Genomic DNA, 19,530 nt, shown 5'->3' with positions numbered 1-19,530 from the left:
CCAGAAAGGAGACTGTGCAGAAGTCCAGAGTACATGCTCACTGCAAAAGAAGCATAGAACAGGTTCTTCAAGGGTCCAATCAGGTCAGGAAAGAAGCATACCATAATTTACAGGTGTGCAAGTGTGCAATGACTTATGCTCACCACAGCTAAAGAGGCAAAGTCAACATACACAGTGAGTGGCTTATGCTCCATAAAGGAGGCAGCTCCAATATCCTAACACTGTCATGACACGGTCATAACAGCTAAGCTCCAGGCATGCCATAGATGTCACCCATCAATTATGGTAAATGGGAATGAGCTATATTAATGAGTAAATAACTGTGACAGGAGCAGCGTCATGGTGTGAGCAGGAGAATGAAAGCAAGCAGGATGCTGCAGACTGAAAGCTATATAGTAGAAAGAGAAGAGTGCCCCAACAGCACAGAGTAGTGATGTGAGACTTCTGTCAAACTGATGCAGGAAGATTGTAGTCTTAAATGCACCTCTGATGAAAAAACTAAGTTTTCATCGAATTGTGGAATAATATTATTATTGTTTTGTTAAACCAGTGCATACCTAAAACAAGGACATACATGGCCTGAGTCATTAAGGAGAGCAATGCATAAGAAAGGAGTAACTTAGCACCTAGTCAAAACCATGTTGTATTGGAGAGGGAGGTAAATTTAAAATGTGAGGACAGATTTATAGTTGTGGTAAGGCATGTCCTAGATCAAATTTAAATTTCAGTGTAAGAATAACGCTATCAAGTGTTTGTGTGCTACATGAAAAAGCAGCCAGTATTTTTCTTATGTGCAAAATAATTAACTAATTTGCACCCCTTGCATTGTAACATGGTTTGTCCTGGAAAACAATTACTCCTTTTTTTGTCTTACTATCCTTATTGACTCAGGCCCACAAGGTAGGAAAAATGAAAATAAATGGTAGGGATACCCATGTTCATAAGAGAGCTTACAGTCTAGTGGACAGGTCTCATTTAATAAACATGCTAAATATTGTTTATGTGGTATTTACAGTAATAGACTCAACATCAAAAGAGAGGAAGTGGTGTCATTAGACAGCCTGCAATATGCAGTGTAATCATCTCTGCTTTTCATAGTGGAAATCGTTCTTACTAGATAAAACAATGTTGTTTCTACATGTTTTGGTTCTCAGCTTGCTATCATGTAGGTATTCATAGACATATTTTCTTAGCATTAGGCTACATGAAACATATTTATTAATGATCACCATATTTTTTTGGTGATAACCTAAAAATTCCAAATGTACTATTTACAAATGAACTGCAAGTGATCACATATAATTCAATAGAGTGCTGCGGGACCTTGCAATCCATATTGGAGAGAAGACATCAAGAAAGAACAACTTTTTTTTAAAAAAAAGCAAAATGAATGCATGTTTAGTTTTTGTCTTAAACGTTATCTCATTTCATCCAGGCACAGCTCTTGTCACAATAGAACATATTGAGAATTCTCTAACTAAGAAAACTGGAGAGCTTTCAACAGTCCGCATTATATGCAAGGTCAGCTCAACATCCAATGTACATTGGTATGTGCAGAAAAAAAATGAAGGATTGCAGAGAATTATCTACACCTGGAACAGTAGAACAGTTTATGAACATGGAATTGATGAGAGTAAGTTTGCGACTCAAAAGATATCAAATGAATATATGTTGATCATTCGACAATTAAGAAATGAAGATAAAGGCACCTACTACTGTGCAAGCTGGGACTATGATACTGATCCTCACACTGATATAAAGCAGCTGAAAGACTGCACAAGTAAATAGGAGAACATTGCAGATTGGCAGATGTATGACAAACTGACCACATAAAACAATACTCAACAAGTATTATGCACCTGTTGTGAACCTCATGTTTTCCTTAATTTAGATCACATATCACTTTTCTATAATATAGTTTATTTATGCTATAGTAGCTTTTCAATTTGTCATTTGTCTTTGTTACATTTTTAAAAGTATAATAACAATAAATAATTCACAGGTCTGCAACCAAAAAGCTGTTTTCATAACTTTATCTGATTCTTATGTTTTTTTGTGTGCTGAATTCGAAAATGACCACCGGTTTTTCCTGGGACGTCAGGTTTTTTCACAATCAAAATGTGCCTTGGTCAAACAGGTAGCTGGAAATCGCTACATTTTAAATTCATCACACTTGGGGGAAAAAAACTGAACATGGAAAAACAAATTTATTTTCACTGCCAGTGCTCCCAAAAACATGAAAATACATGTTTATTGGTCCTGATGATAATCAATGCATTGTTGAGTGTGCTTGCTAGAGGGATTGATGGCTTATTTCCCCATTCAGTATGATTCTTCTGAATGGAGGCTTTTCATTGATTCTTCCAAAAGAAGCTTAAAAGCAGTTTTACTTCACAATGGTGGCCGTTATGCGTCCATTCCTGTTGCTCATTTGGTGTACTTGAATTAGACTTATGAGAACTTGGAGTTGGTACTCAAGAAAGTGGGTTATCACATCCAAAACTGGTTGGTATGTGGGGATTTAAAAGTATTGTGTATGCTGCTGGGACAACAGGCTGGGTACACCAAATAACCTTGTTTTCTATGTTTATGGGACAGTAGAGACCGACAAAATCACTGGAAGCAAAAAAATTGGCCACCAAGAAGTCTAGTTGTTGGTGAAAAGAATGTTCTCAGAGATACATTGGTGCCCCCTGAGAAGGTTTTATTACCACCACTCCATATAAAATTAGGATTACTGAAGCAATTTGTTAAGGCACTTCCCAAAGATATGCGAATGCTTCAAGTACTTGGGATCCAAGTTTCCAGGTTTAACGGAGGCAAAACTGAAAGAGGGGGTTTTGTTGGCCCGGATATTAGAAAAGTCATATCCGACAAAGACTTCATCAGTTCAATGACTCCAACTCAAAAAGAAGTGTGGGTTGCCTTTACTGTGGTCATAAAAAACTTTTTGGGAAACCAAAAGGACCCAAATTACAAGGAAATGGTGGAAACAATGTTGAAAGCGTTCCACAAGCTTGGTTGCTCCATGAGCTCCATGAGCTTAAAAGTCCATTTTCTCAACTCACACCTTGGCTATTTTCCTGAAAATTTGGGAGTAGTGAGTGAAGAGCAGGGAGAACGTTTCCATCAAGATATAAAAGAAATGAAAAGAAGGTATCAAGGGAAATGGAATGTTACGATGATGGCTGACTACTGCTGGATGTTGTACAGGGATCTTCCGGAAGCCACCTACAAGAGGAAAAGCTCAAAATGAAGTTTAGAGTTTAAAAAAGACGATTTCACAAGCAATCTTCTTGAGTGTGGTGTTAATTTTGTCGTCACCTGTGCAAATGAGTTAATATTTTTCATGTAAATAAAATATTTGCGTTAAGAGATTTTTTTAAACGATGACCATCCGTTTGTTTGAAAACCTGACTTCCCAGGACAAAACGGCTGTCATTTTTGGATTCAGCGCACCAAAAAACATAAGAATCAGTCAACTAAACCATAACAGCTGTCCAAAATTTTTTTTTTGCAGACCTGTGTAATTTAAACATTTTCAGGAAAATATTTTGAGACAGGCAAGATTTAAAATTTACATTTTCAATGGAATTACAATAAACAAATAAATTTACACCTTATAATGTCCATACATTGCACTTATAGCTAACCATTATAAAATGTTACTTTTAGTATTTCTACATTATTGAAATGTATGTGGACTTCCTCTTCATTAATTCCATTTTTTGGAGTTTGAAACGGCACCCTCTATCGAAGTATTTCATTTTATGGAATAAATAAGATTCACCAGTTTATACAGCAGAGAGATAAAGTTAAGTGAATGTTTGCAAATTCTTAGACAATGTTGTACTAGTTGCAGATAAGATAAGATCACTAAGAAATATACTGTATATTGTTCTTTGTATTCCTAGAATATATCAGGAATATATCTGTATAATGCAATATAGTACAATTTAAGCCTTAGATATAGCGCTACCAATACCTACTGTTGTCATGGAAGTGAAGTACTTTCCAAGAAAGCATCCAATCACACAATTTTTTTGCTGACAAGAAACATTGGGCTCTTCTTTCTCAGAAGGCCGGAGCCAGAGTTCAGTTGCCGACTTGTAATCTACGATTGAAAGTATCCTGTAAAACATTCACTCCTAGGTACATTCAGGATCCAACAAGTTAACAATCAAGTAACATTCTGGTTAGCTGCTACTTTCTCTCCATATTCCAGACTCATTCCACATCTTCCAACTTAAATCGCTTGTTATCAGCTGTTTTTTCTCCATACCCTCAACTTCCTCTACTATCAAGACTCAAAATGGTAATGAGTTTGAGATTGGGCAGATTCTAGATTCCAGTCATTCTCAGTGAAAGATTCCATTTCCTGGGATCCCTCACTCCAGTGTGTTTCTGGTATCTGTTATCTCCAGTGTACTCCTGGTGTCTCCAACTCCAGTGTTTTCCTAGTTTCCGTCATCTCCAGCATATTCCTAAAATCTCAATTACAAGTGTGTTTCTGGTATCTGTTCCTGGTATCTGTTCCCACAATCTCTGTACCTATTGCAGCATTCCTCATATTTTTTTCCAGCGTTACTCTCGGCATTGGCATTTCCTGGTGAAGACAAACACCAACACTGTCTATCTACATAGACAGGAGAAAATATCCAGATTAGGGGAGATTTTTTCTAAAAAAGATAAAGTTATAGAACCACTAGTAAGTGAAGACACTATATTAGATATGAGAAACTTCTCACCTTAGAAGTAAGACAATGGAGGGAAGCCAAATTACATTGAAAATAAGATCATACCCAGAGGTCTGAGATTTACCAAATGGCCGACCTGTAATTTAGAGAATAAAAAATTATGGAAACATGGAACCAAACATTAGAAACATGCTCCTTTGAATTTATGAAATTGAAAATTGAAAATAGAGAATTATCCCTAACTAAAATAGAAGAAGAGATAGCCCTCATATAAGAAAAACTAAGCCCTCTAAAACACCTAGAGGGTTATAAAAATCTGGAGGAACTGACACTCAATAAAATTACAAACATTGAAGAGGATCTAATAAAGAAAAAAGCGAAAAAGTTTCTCAGGGATATTAGAGATTACGAGCTCAGTCTGAAATTCAAACAACATGAACCCATTCATTTCTACTTAGAACAATTAGGAGAAGGAGTTTACACTCTATCCACTAGTATATTCGCTATGTACCCTAGGGAAAACAGGACACCTAGAAGAGAGGGACCTAAAACACAGATCTAACCAGAGGATAAGTGGTTATTATAAATCCCCTCTTATAAAGAGATTACCACAATGGGATACACAAAAGAGAGTATACAAGTCCCTAGATCTGAGGAACATAGGGGCCTCTCATAGATATAACTCATCCAGAAAAAGATACACAGAATTAGTGAGGGACAGTTACAAGAAAGGGAGAGAAGCCGCTTCCTCAGAGATTACCAATACCCAACAAAATTACCTAGACAGAATAGAAAAAGCCCAAAATAACATAGATACTGCATACACTCCTTAGGACTTGGACCCTGAGAAAAATCTAGACCATTTTTTAGAATTGACCAGGGAGTCAAAACTTCCATCGGGCCTAATACATATATGACGAACAGCAGAGCCCACAAAATTCAAGGAATAAGAAAAGACAAAAACTCTCTTGAGGAAAGCGAGGAGGGAGGAAATGTAAGGACCAAACTAAAACTAAAAAGTTAGAAAATCCACATAAAGGCATTTTCAACCTTAGCAGTACACAACTCTCCATAGCACAAAATAGCATTCTGGTTGAAACTTGCACCCGAGAGAACGATGAATAAATTCGAGACATATATAGATAACCTTGCTTAGGTTTATACGAAGAATTATCCTCAAGAAATTCTTTTTGAGCAAAAGCAAAATTACGTCACCAATGATAGAATGGCCAAAACTGCAATAAATCTTTTTACCCCCCAACACATGAAGGGGGCTTTCATTAGCACTTTCTAAAATCTAGTGGAGGAGGATATGGAGAAGATAAAGATACAAAAAACTCTGCCCACTCCAACGTGACACAGGCAGAAAGAAGAGCTATTAAAGACCTTGACAATAACAAAAATATAGTCATTAAACCAGCCGACAAAGGGGGTGGGATCACCATCATAGACACTGATAAATACATAGCTGAGCTAGAAAAACAACTCAGCAGTACCACCACCTATGTACACCTCCCAGGAAATCCCACTACCATAGGATCCTAGACAAACTTCTTGGTGATGCCCCACGAGAGGGAATTCTTAATAAATCAGAGCTAGACTTTTTGATAATAAAGAATCTGGGATTAACAGTGATCTATCAACTTCACAAGACTCATAAATCCCTTACTGACCCACCCGGTAGATCCATCGTCTCATAGATCAATTCTCACTATGAATCTATCCAGTTATATTGACTCAAGCCCCTAGTGGTCAAACAGAAGAGTTATTTAAGAGATGCTAGTACTGTACTGGTAATCATTAGGGATATCAAATGGAAAGGGGACTATCTACTGTTGATGTGTTATGTAACACCTCTACACACGATAATCAATCACAATGCAGGTTGCTGACATGTTAAAACCATATTGACTCAGGAATCAGGACTATCAAGTGAGTAAATAGATTTCTTACTTAACAGCATCTCTTTCATCCTGAATCATAACTACTTTTAGGCCACCAGTGGGTACTATAGACAGATTTGCGAGACAGATATGGGCACGAAGTTCGTGTCTAGTTACGCAAATCTGTTTATGGCCCACTGGGAGAATCTACATATATGGCAGAACAACCCAACAACCCATATATGGCAGAACAACATTCACTTCTAACACCACTGGAAAAACACACAAAATAAAAAGCAAACTGATGTGTGATAGCAAAGGTGTGATATATCTGCTTGAGTGCCCTTGTGTAAAGCTATATATTGGCAAGACCATCAAAAGCTTACATACAAGGGTGTTCAAATACCATAGACATATGTGAAACAGCCTGGAGATGTATAATGTCTTCGATCAACTTTGCCATGCACCATGGAAAAGACCCCTCTATGCTTAAATTCATGGAGATATGCAGGATAATAGACCTTGGAAGGGCAGTGACTATATTTGCCACATGTCACGAGAGGAGACAAAATAGACTTATGTACTCTAGTATCCAATGGCCTTAACATCGATTTTGAGTTGGCAAGTTTTTTGTGAGCAAGTTCTTACTAGGCCCCATTTATCCATTTTGTGTTTCTCCTTTATTACACTACTGCATTCAACTTACTTCATGTGGAGCTCAATCTTCTAGTTGCCTTAAAAGAAACTAACTCTGTCCTGTAGCACTTTATGTCTGTTTAATATTTTTGACACCTGTTTATAATACTACAATGTCAATGATTCTGTTACATTATGTATTTACTATATCTGTTGATCATCAATTTACTGCCCATTGACAGAACTTATCCTGGCTGGAATTTACCCATAGCAAAGCTATAACACACCGGTGTATAGCTTTATGCTTCAACCAATCAGAATGCACCTACACTGAAATCCTGCCTATTTATGATTCCCCTGATCATGGCATACATACATTCACCATCTCTGAGGAAGTTTATACCCTGGTGAAATGTGTTGGTTTGAGAGGATTATTTTGCATATTTCATCCACCATTGACTACTTGTTGATCATCTTTATTTCATCTAAAGACTCCGGCTACAATTCTTATTTACTCACACACTTGTCGGGACCCAGGTACATTCAGACAGGAATTCACTGAATGGGAAACTACAGAACACTGGCGAGCACCTTGGCGCCTCATCTCTTCCTGGGACTTCAGCGAGAACAGCCGTCCACATCATAGGGGAAGTAAGAGAAGGAGTTCTACACACGAGAATAAGCAAAGAGGAGCAAAGTGCAATCCAGGAATCTTACAACACTTTATTAACTGTGAGTGATTTATCTTTCTCATGCATTATTAGAATTTCAGGACTTTTGCATCCGGACCATTAAAACCGCTACTTTGGTACTACTGACTAGGGACACAGGTCTCTACATTGGATATCCTATTATAGATCTGGACTATTGCTTTTTTGGACCATCTATCTATTACTTAGAAATTTTGGGACAGTACCTACATGTACCTTCGTTTGCATATATGGTTACCTATTTCATCACTGCAACATATTAGTATCACACAACTCCAGACCTGGTATACATGTAGGAATGTAATTTCTTCCTCACCACCTAGTGTACTACATTGCCAAGCACACTCCCTTACACAATCCACACCAGTACACAATCAGTCACCTTGGGAGACATCTCTTACATGTTGAATTCTTAGGAATCTTGAGGTGACCCAAAAATGGAATATCTCTGGAGACAGAAGAATTTATTCCAAACATCTTACTCTCTTCCATCCATGTAAGAATTGAATAGAGGAACTTTTTTATACTATACACAGACAGCTGAGATAGTCAACAGAGTTAAAGATCATTTAGGTAAAATAGAGATATGACCAACCTCTCTAGCTACAACTTAGAGAAATGACTTGTGATTCAAAGTTTACTCTGCCACACCGTTTAGAGGTGTACAGTTTAGTTAATGATATGTATGGGCACTTCTCTTTCTATATTCTATTTGAATTTCACAAAGCCACTTGTTTCTTTTAAATAAATGGAGAGATAAACAGTTGGGAATTAAGCATTATGTTTCTCACCAATAGTTCTGACAAACTTAAATGTTCACCATTTTCAACCAACCGATGTCTGCATGAGTCATCAAGTTGAATAAAGTTCAATGGATTTGATATTTAGATGCCCTGTTGTCTTCCATCTAGAGGTTGTGGTGTTCCTATTTAAACATCTTCTTCTACTGTTGTGACACTGCAAAACAGTATGTCTCCAAGTAAGGCTACAGGAAAAATAGAAGTATGATTTATTCTACAGGACAGGATTAAATACAGCACAGTCCCCTTAACAATAGCAGGTCCAACAAGTGAGGAAATCAGTTCAATTAAATCCAGTGAGATAGGTTCCACAGCACATCATTGACAGAGCATCACCTCTTGGCCAAAGTCAGTCACATACATGTCCAGCTCCCAGGGTAGACTCTTTTATCACCCCATAATCCCTCCTTGGGAACTGCCTGCCCAGGGGAGTAGCAAAAGGTCTCGATTGGTGGGCTTATCACACTATCCAGCCCCCTCCCTTACCTCCCCAGGTTTCTTCCCTCAGGTGACCCTTGCTGTGTCCGGCTCCTGGCTGTCTGTAGAGCTCACTAGTGGACAATAGGGAGCAAACAGAAATAACAATGGTAGCTTAATTGACTGCTGAGTGTTCCCTGTGGAGGTGGAATTTAAGCCCTGAAGTACTTTTCCAAGGAGATGTTATAGTTCCATCACTGATACTTCCTGATAACAACATGGCTAAAAAGTGCAGTACACTACACCCGTTGCTTTACATTACCAATTAGGTCAATAGAATGAACTTGCATTATATGTGTCTGTGCTTTTAAGAGAACGGACAAACACATATTGCACAATACAGAGAAAATCTGTTATATAGCAGATAAGGAACACATGATAATTTTTATTTCACAACTCAAAAATAAGGTCCAAAATTAAGATCCAGATTAATGATAAATGGAATCTCAGTCTTGTCTGGAAGTAGTTTGGTTTGGCAATGGTAATTAATGTTTTTGGCAATGATGAGTAACATTTTCTGTAAATAAATGAGCTAACCAAATAAACATTGTCAATTGGCATTTGAGACCCTGGGTGTATGTCTGATTTGTAAAGTAAGGGTTTTATCTATGTATCATATCTTTTAATAAAGAATAGAAATATTATATTTTGAAAGCCTGCTCATCTCAATTATTATTTAAAGAGAAGATTAAAGAAATCTTACATGCAAGACAACAATTTTCAGGTGCAGAATATTGTGCACTATTCATGTTATGTTGTTACATTCCAAATATTCTATTTCTAGTAGTCTGGTGCTATTATTGCTATTTTATAAATGAATGGGACATAGTTTAGCTTATACAAGGATATTTGAGAACAACCTACTTTCTCTTCAAGAGGGCTTGCCACCTAGCGACAGCTAGTGGATAGTGATAGCCTCCCAAAGAAAATTCTGACATGAAAATTTTATGTGAAACATACATTATTTTTATGTGTCACAGAGCTCAAATCAAACATAACAATAACAGACCAGTTGAGGGTAGTTGGCTGAACGTTGCCTTTCAAACTCCACATCCACTACTGATGGGCCCCTTTCCCCTCACCATATCAATTTATTAGAACTAAGAACCGAATGGTTGGCTCTGCATATTTTAGTCCCTCTTCACCGTAGGGCAGTCTCAGTTTGTACAACAAAACAGCTGGGTCTTACATAAATCGAATTTTTGGCACAAAGTCCAGATCCCTTTGCAGATAAGTCTTAGAGATTGGAAAGTGGGCATTGCCAGGACAGATTCAATTAACAGCCAAATCCTGATTCATTAAGGATCTTAATTTGAGAAGCTTCTTATTTCAGTCTCCTGGACAAAACCATGTTACAATGCAAGGGGTGCAAATTAGCATTCTGTTTTGCACATAAGTTAAATACTGTCTGTTTTCTCATGTAGCACACAAATACTTGATAGCTTATTTGTACACTGAAATTTATAATTTTATTACTTCCCTTGCCAGGTTCTCCCTTACATTTATACGCAGTTATCAGTTCAGTTTGCTTCCTAGTTACATAATTTAACACACCATTACAGTGTTCACCCTTACATTGTAAGCTCTCATTACAGAGAGTCCTTATAATATTGCTAATATGCTGTCATCTTTCACTGAGGTAGCAATTTGTGTGGTTTAATATTCACAGAACATTTGCATATCCTCCTGACTGCATTTTAATTTTGTTTTAGGTCGATTGCCGTCTTCAGTGTTCCAGAAAATCTGACAGGTTTAGGAACTGGATATTGGCACGTGGTTCTGCTGATCACATGACCTTAAAGGTTCATGACACATACAAATTTTTTATGTTTCACACAATTTGTTCATGTCAGTGTTTTCTTTGGGAGGCTGTCCCTACCAACTGCCTGTTGCTAGGTGAAATTCCCTTGTTCCCTAAGACAAATAGAGTTTGCAAATCAGTCCTGCAAACTCCCGTTTTACTAATGTTAATTCCCTGATTCCAACCCAGGTGCGCTGTAGGATGTAGTGGCAGAGTACACTCTCCATAAGATTAATATTAAAGACATAGAAGATGTTTGTTAAAATGCTTTCAAGTATGCATATACAATTTTGTTTTCTTGTTAATATGCATGTTTATGTACATAACTAATTTCTTAAAGCATGTTTTAGTAGCCTACCCTATTAAGTTCATAAAGGCCCCACCAATACCCAGTTTGCCTAAGATCACATCCATCCACTACCACTTTACATTGCCAATGGCTATCTTCACGTCAAATAATAACTAATTTTTAAACTAGAAATTAATAATGATGTTTCCAATCAGAAGGGGCATATAATATGATCAAGTGCAGAACTCACATAAGAGTGACAGTTGGGAGTATGCAATTATGCATTATCTATGTTTCCCACCAATAGTTTAGTGTCTTTAGATAAAATCAAAAGTTCACTTTCTTTGTCCTTCTATGAACATACCTAAATTACCACATAGCTACTTCAAAGCATGTAGCTATTTCTTTTAAGTAAGCTCTCATGCATAGTGTAGTGTATTTGTGAAAGTCTTTGGAACAGGTACACAACTTATTATTTCAAGTAAGTTTTAACAATTTTAGACATAAGTTTATTATTTCCATGTCTTCTTTCAACACCTAAAATAACAAAATTTAGTAAAGTATGTAAAAACAATTAATTGCATATTTATTTTTTTCACTTACATCATTTGAACATTTTTGAATGTTGTGTGTATAAGGTCACGTTTTTATTCAGTTTGTCTTCATCAAGACTGCCGAATATTATATTTTTCATTCCACCAATCTGCTGTTTGTTGAAAAAATGTGTATTTGAAAATGTTAAATTGTATTTTCAAATAACTAGACAACATTTATATCAGTGTTTATGTTAATATAAAATGGGGAAAATGAGCAATGTGAGTGTTAGGTATTGATTGTGTGACCCCTTGAGAATGTTACATGACCTGTAAAAGAATCCTGCTCAGTGACTTTTGTAGTTTTTCAAAATACAAATAGCTACAATGTCACTGTGTCACTGTGCTGCTACATTAGAAAACAAAGAGCACGACCCAAAAGAACTTACACTCAAATATTTGGTCAGTTATACTGTTATATATTAACATGTTCAGTACCTTTAAACTGCTGAATGCAGTAATATGTTACTTTGTTCGTTTTCAATTTATTTTAAATGGCAATGTCCATAAACTTTACGTGACTTTTTAGATTTTATGCAATAATCAAGATATGATCAATTTGAACAGCCCTGTGCCAATTATGCTACCATGCATACAAGTATTACTTTTGTCAAAGCTGTAGATCACAGTGTTATTTGAAAGTCTTTGGGACTGGCACACAACTTATTATTTCAAGTAAGTAATTGGTTTTCAGTTCTACAATATTAATGTTTTTATTTAATGGTAGTTTAAGTACAGCACATGAACAGAATAAAATATTTTTAACATTCCTAATTTTCAGTGGTTCACATTTTATATTTTCAAGAATATAATCAGTATGGTAGTTTGCTTTATTACTTACATACAACCACATAATCTTACATCAGATTCAGACCAGATTTAACAACCAATGAGATTCTAGCTATCATTTTGTAGAATGTACTAAATAAATGATAACTAGAATCTGATTGTTTGCTATAGGCAACATCTCCACAGTTCCAAACCTGCAGTTTAGTAAATATACCTCTTGGTCTTCAATCACTCTCAAGGTCATTTGAAAATGGCTTTGCTAGTTTAAACTCCATCATTACTGCATCAACTGTGTATTTATTTATTTATTACCACAAGAGATATGCATCCTACAGAAAAAAGAAACAGTGCCTGAGAAAAATAGCAAATGTTATGTCTTAATTGTTTAGAATAAAGTTGTTGTTGTTGTTTCTTTATTTTTACAAGCATATATGTCTTTTCAATTCAATTTGCGTTACTTTATTTACTATAATACTAAACTCACTGATCTCAGTGAACATTTTCAAACAGTTCTGAAAAAAATTATAGGTATTATTTTCAGAAAAAGTAATTACATTTATACTTTATTTATTTTTTAAGAGAAGCCTTTGGTAAAAGAAACTCTAACTTTATTAAAATAAGATTATATGAATAAGCAATATGGGCAAAGTATGAAACTTGTTTTGTTCACCTCTTTTTACAATGTCAATCCTTCTACATATAGATGAACCTTAATTTAAGTATAATTATGTGTGTATTGACAAGTTTTAGGAAGAAAACAGCATAAAAACTAAACAGACAGTACTATTATTACATGATAATTTTAACATGATACAAGTAGTTTCACTCATAAAATAATGCAAGTTCATAGCAAATGTTATCATAGTTAGATTAATCTCCAACAATGTCAACATTAAATTAGGTTATAGTTATTAAAACATAAATCTAGAAATACTTTTTTGGTAACTGGCAATATAACAAACGTCACATCATGCAGTTCTTCTGAATACTTTTATCATATTCTATACATCCCTTGATTGACAATTACATTTATTGGGCAATTATAACAATACGTTTTTGCTAAGAAAATGAGCACTGTGTAAGGACAGCAGTGTAAAAAAATTTGGAACAGGCACAAAACTTGTGGTGATTGGTAAGTATGACTTATCATAACATTAACATTATATATTTAAAGTTGTGAAAATGTAAAACCAACCATTCAGTGAATAAATAATTTATGCGTGTAGCAAATCATTGATTATTTTTTTAGATCTCTCAGAAAATTTAACAAAATGTTTTAAAAGTTTGTAGATGGTAAACTAAGATGAGTCTATTGCAATACAGTATTGACAAAACATATTCAAATATAGGTATGAGATATATTTTCCAAACTTTTCAGGGGTTTGTATTTTCTGGATTAAGCGTTTATACATAGTTTGGAGCACTTTGCCTAAAATATGCTAAATTATGTTTCAAATAATTTAAAGTCTGTACAATGTTTGTTAGAGTGTAGAAGCAACATTTGTCAAAACTACCACTATTTTGATGAGTGCTTACGCTGTGCTCAGCGTGAAGAAAGTGAGGTTAGTGGAACACAAACGGTGTGGAGAAAATACAACCAAAACCAAGTATGTACCATAAAATAATAACATGTTAAACATACAGGCCTGGAGTAAAACTAAAACATGTATATTACAACACTGTTTGTCTTAGCATCTGACATGTTCCATATAAATTCAGGGTGATGCCCTCCATTTTGTTGTGGCTCCCAACATTCCACAAGCCTCATTAGAGACTGTTGGAAAACACAAATAAAATATAAATGTGGCCCTCTGCATATTATTACTTGGAAAGAAAAGTAATTGAACAAACTTACAGCATTTCAAAATATAAGTTCAAAATTACTGCTAATCAGTGTGAGGAAAACAGTAGCACATTTTAAAAATTATTCCTTTTTTTCTTGCTAGAGGTCACGGCATATTTCTAAAATGTACTGCATATATGTTTTATATTTGGATATTTTGAATTTCATTCGTAAAACATATGTGTACTTTAAAGTGCATATTATTTTTAAAAATGTTCTTATTGACCAAAGCTGAACTATCGAGAGAATAACATTGTTCTTGCACAGTCGTGAAATAGCAAATAAAATGTTTTTGAGAAAAGGAAACTTTAAAAACATATATTTTAAAGTTAGAAATGGGATAAAAACAACAATATGTAATTCTAAGATATTGCAAAGGAAAATTTTATCCTACAATAACATCTCCAGGGTTGGACCTGATTGACTGTGGAGTGGTATTCATTGCAAACAGAGATGCTTTTTTCTTCTGAAAATAACCCATACTAGAAAAGCATTGCAATAATAATAGTAGCAATGCTTCAATTTCAGTTTGTGTGTTAAATGTTTCTTCTAGATCAACCTCTGAAACAACCAGAAGTGACCACCTTGACAACACCCATTGAACATGTGAAGAGAACAGAGGTTGCCGTTCATCTCTGCAGCCTGCAGAATTTCTTCCCTGGTGTGATTAAAGTGGCCTGGAGCAAAGATGGAAGCGATGAGGAGCTGGAGTCAGAGCAGGGCGAAATTATACACAATGCCGCCAGTAACACATACTCACTGAACACCTGGATTACAGTGGTAAAATCTAACCTGAACAACACATTTATATGCAAGTACAAGCATGAGACAACTGGTGGCAGCTGGGGAAAAAAAATATTGAAAAATGAGTATGCTACAGGTAAATGTACACCATAATTGATATATCCCAAATGCACATTATGTGTTAGATCATACAGATGGAGCTCAATTGCTTTGGACAAGACATAGATATATAAAGGATTTGCCATGATTAAAATATTGGCTACAGAAAAGACATTCAGCAAAGGAGCCTAGTATGCAGGCAATGTATGACAATTAGTAAGGTTACAAAATGCACATGTTATCCAAATTTAGCCTCCTCCAGTCACTCCAAGGGTGATCCATCCTAGATAAAGAAGCATGTGTGACTTGTTATACAAGTATAATCTATTTGAAAAGATTTATTTCTTATTATATTAATGTTATGGAATATATATAATGCTTGTTCTGTTGAATAAAACAAGGGTACTCCCTATAATCAAAGAGTTAATTAGAAGTGCCATTAACGTTGACAAATTTACAAAACCAATCCATAGGAATATAAATTTATGCAAACTGATTAATTTAAATATGTATGTGTTTAAAGCACGTAGTACATAGCCGTGTTAAAAATAATAATGAACAATATTCAGTATAAATAACATTAAAATATTTTATATATCCAAACTAATAATATTGCTTTACAATATATTTGATGAAAGCAGCAAAATTCTAAATGATCCAATTACATCATATTTCAATTCGCTCTGCTTAAGTAACTGATTGGGAACTAATACATTTTAAATTTTATTGCAATAAAAGTGTTCATCACTATGTTTAATGTGTGCCATGCTTCATAAACACACATGTGTGTGTATATATATATATATATATATATATATATCGTTATGAATTGGGTGTAGTAAACTTAGTCAATTTGTATTAACACTGCTCATTGGATCTTTTCTTTCCTTTACAATTTTTGGGGCCGCAGAGTACTTGAGCACTAATGATATCTCATTCATTATATTATGTATACAATAAGGTTATTACTTTTTTTCTTTAGTTTACTCTTCATAATATTATGTTGTACAACATTAATATTTGTATTAATTAATTTGTGTTGTATCTTAATATGTGCATTTCCCACTAGTGTGTATGGTTAACTCTTACAGCTGCTAATTCAGACTTGTGCAGTTACATATATGTCACTAATAATTTAATACATTTACACGATTTAATTTTTCACAGTGCATTATTGCCTTGAAACTCATTTAGTTCCACTGTAAAGAGCAAGAAGAAATTTTGTGCTCAAAACCAGAAACTAATATGCTTTTGGTAGTAGTTCTTTTAATTAAATAATTAGAGGAAAAACTTGAGCCCAACTATGGAAACATATACTGTAATATATAGCTTGTGTCATATAATATGATATTGATCATATTTTGATATTTATTTATTTTTATTAAATTTGCAATGTTATTTAAGTATGCGGGACATTTCTAACTGATAATAGATTATAAGCGAGCAGCAGACTTGCTTCTTCAGTGTGGCAAAGCAACCCAAAAACTTTAGCATACATTCTAGGTTAAACGAAAACTATATCCCTTTGCCCTGTATTAGCTTTTTTCCATCCTCTGCCACCTCTGCAAAACTTAGGCACAGGTTTACCATGTATAATGTTAATTCTCCCCCTGATTGTTGGATAACTACATCACGCGGTAATAAACATTATAATGTATGCGATTTTACTTCTGTGTTTACTAACTGATCTATGTAAAAAGCGGACTTTGCGTCTCAAAAATACCTATAAATGTAATTAATTTGCAATGTAATTGTTTTCTCAGTTACAGGGCCAAGCGAAGATGTGGAAAAGTTACATAGTTTAGTAAATAATGATACTGCTGTGTTTGCAACTATTCTTTCTGCGTGTACTTAATAAACTGACTAAGAGCAGACTGTATACATAAATTTAGAGGAGGCAGAGCTCATAAATAATACATACAATGACTTGCAATACTATACTTCACTTATTCCTCCATTGTTATAACAGAATTAATGACAGGTAGTAATTCTCTTTTACAGCAGTTTCAAAGACTGCAATCCAGGATAACAAATGCAGTGACAGTTACGACCTTACTGCAGGTAATTAAAACTTTTTTTTTTCAATTCTGTTACGACCCAGCACAATTTGCTTGTAAAATATTGTCATATGTTGTAAGCACTACAGCGTCACCCTGGTTTGGTGGGCCCTTTGCAACAAGTTAATTTTGAACACACTTCTCATGATTCATTTTAATTTTTAACTGAATTTAAAGACATTGCTTAATACCAATTTCTATACCACGTTTACCTGGGATGTACAGTGTTGTCGTCCCCCCTCCCCCCTGCCCCCACTGCAGCCTTTTAAATCTGCAGCAGCCTAATCACTGTTAAACACTACTGTAATCATCATCATCATCATCATTTATGTATATAGCGCCAGCAAATTCTGTAGTGCTTTACAATTGGGAACACACACAGTGATAAAACAATACTCGGTAATACAGACATACAGAGAGACAATAAAGCCCTGCATCCAAATTTACAATGTATGGAAACCATCAGACATTGTACTGAGAGAGTTGGAGTTTCTTTTAAACTTAACATTAAGTACATGGAATAATAATGGTGAGGCCAAACCCCAAGGTGGCTACATTTTCTGGCTTAATAGTACAGTTTTGTTTACTCTTGTATCTGGATTACTTAACAAACTGCCCTGCTTGCAAATATAGATTATTTTAATAATAGAATATCACTCTAGAGCTTTTCTTTTAATACTTTATTTTTTTTCTGACATATATAAGCATTGACAATTCTGGTCCGTTAAAGAATAACAATAATGGGAGCACCAAATCAGTAAAGGCTGAGCTAATACGTTGACACAAGTTAGGTTATTATTGTCCAATTTCTATTATCAAAAACAGATTAAATGTGAGAAAACTGCTGCTAAAATGCTTTGCTCTATTGATTTTGTTATTTTGCTCACATAAGACAATATTTTTTTGAATCATGGCATAAAGAGGTAAAATAAATATACTCCACACTTTGATATACCAATTATGTTTTTCTTTGTGAAAAATATACTTTAATTTGTAAATTTATTTTTATACAGTATAATTGTCCCAAGTCTGGCATTCTATATAATTGTCATGCTTTCTTCACTAAAATAATGAAGAAGTAATTGGTAACACTATAAATACTAGATTGTAAACTCTCAGAAATAGGGAACCTCCTAACTTTTCTGCACTTATTTTATCACGATTTATGTATGACCTGTATTCCCCTCTCTCTGGGATTGTAGAGCAATAATAATAATAATCATAAATATATGTTCTATGTTTACTGTGGAGTGAAAGTTGGATACAAACCTTCATGTTATCAGCATTTTAAAAATTAAGTTTATTAAATTTATATCTTTCAGGTGGTGTACCTATAAACCCTATGACCTACCGAGCAGCGCAAGTTACCTACACCATACTACTCTTAAAGAGCTTTATGTATTGTCCACTCCTGATTTTCTTTAAGTACAAAATCACAAAGTGAATGTCTCCTTCCAGAAGCAAATATATATTTTTTACTTAAAAAATTGCTTGCATTAAAAACTTAATAGCAGTGCTTCAGAATATATGCATGTATATCTTTATGTCAAGATGCTTCCAAAAACAATGCCATTAGCATACTGTAAGAATACATTCAGAAATAAAATAATATTTAAAAATAAAATAATGTTCATAATATATCAATGTGTATTATGACATCTCGTCCGTGTCTGCAGACTTTGTAACCATTCATGTTTTTTTTTGGAGCTGCATTAAATCCAGAATTAACTGACTTAATTTGTTTACATTGATTCAATTTTATTAATAAATAATAAATACAATGACTGAAGGAATCAGACATCTTTTCAGCAAGAAAGGTTGGTATTAAAAATACTAAATATTATTAAACAAACAACAGTAAACATGGATTGTAATCATTAAATGACATATGGAATTGTGGATTTTTAATAACCTTTTTAAAGAAGCAATCCCATGAAATATGAGTTGTGTTTTTTTTAACATAAATCAGAAATAGAAATAGAATAAATCTAATTAAGAAAAATATTGGTAATTAGCATTTTTCATTGGTTTGTTTCTTCAGGCTGCTATTAATGATTTGTAATTCTGCAGATTTTGACAGTAACATGTGACTACCATGGCACATGATAAATT

At 34.6% G+C, this 19,530-nt stretch overlaps 1 gene segment (V, D, J or C); it reads left to right on the top strand.

The window, feature by feature from the left end:
* Window positions 1-1,104: 1,104 nt before the first annotated feature.
* Window positions 1,105-19,166, top strand: LOC142158540 (immunoglobulin lambda-1 light chain-like). The segment is given in 6 exon segments: window positions 1,105-1,165; window positions 1,436-1,743; window positions 12,522-12,561; window positions 15,072-15,398; window positions 17,363-17,422; window positions 18,741-19,166. Coding segments are annotated over 6 exon segments (897 nt in total).
* Window positions 19,167-19,530: the final 364 nt, after the last annotated feature.

The sequence above is a fragment of the Mixophyes fleayi genome, chromosome 5, assembly GCF_038048845.1.
Source record: "Mixophyes fleayi isolate aMixFle1 chromosome 5, aMixFle1.hap1, whole genome shotgun sequence".
Taxonomy (NCBI): domain Eukaryota; kingdom Metazoa; phylum Chordata; class Amphibia; order Anura; family Limnodynastidae; genus Mixophyes; species Mixophyes fleayi.
The sequence above is the reverse complement of the archived record's forward strand: the minus strand, read 5'-3'. Positions and strand labels throughout refer to the sequence as shown.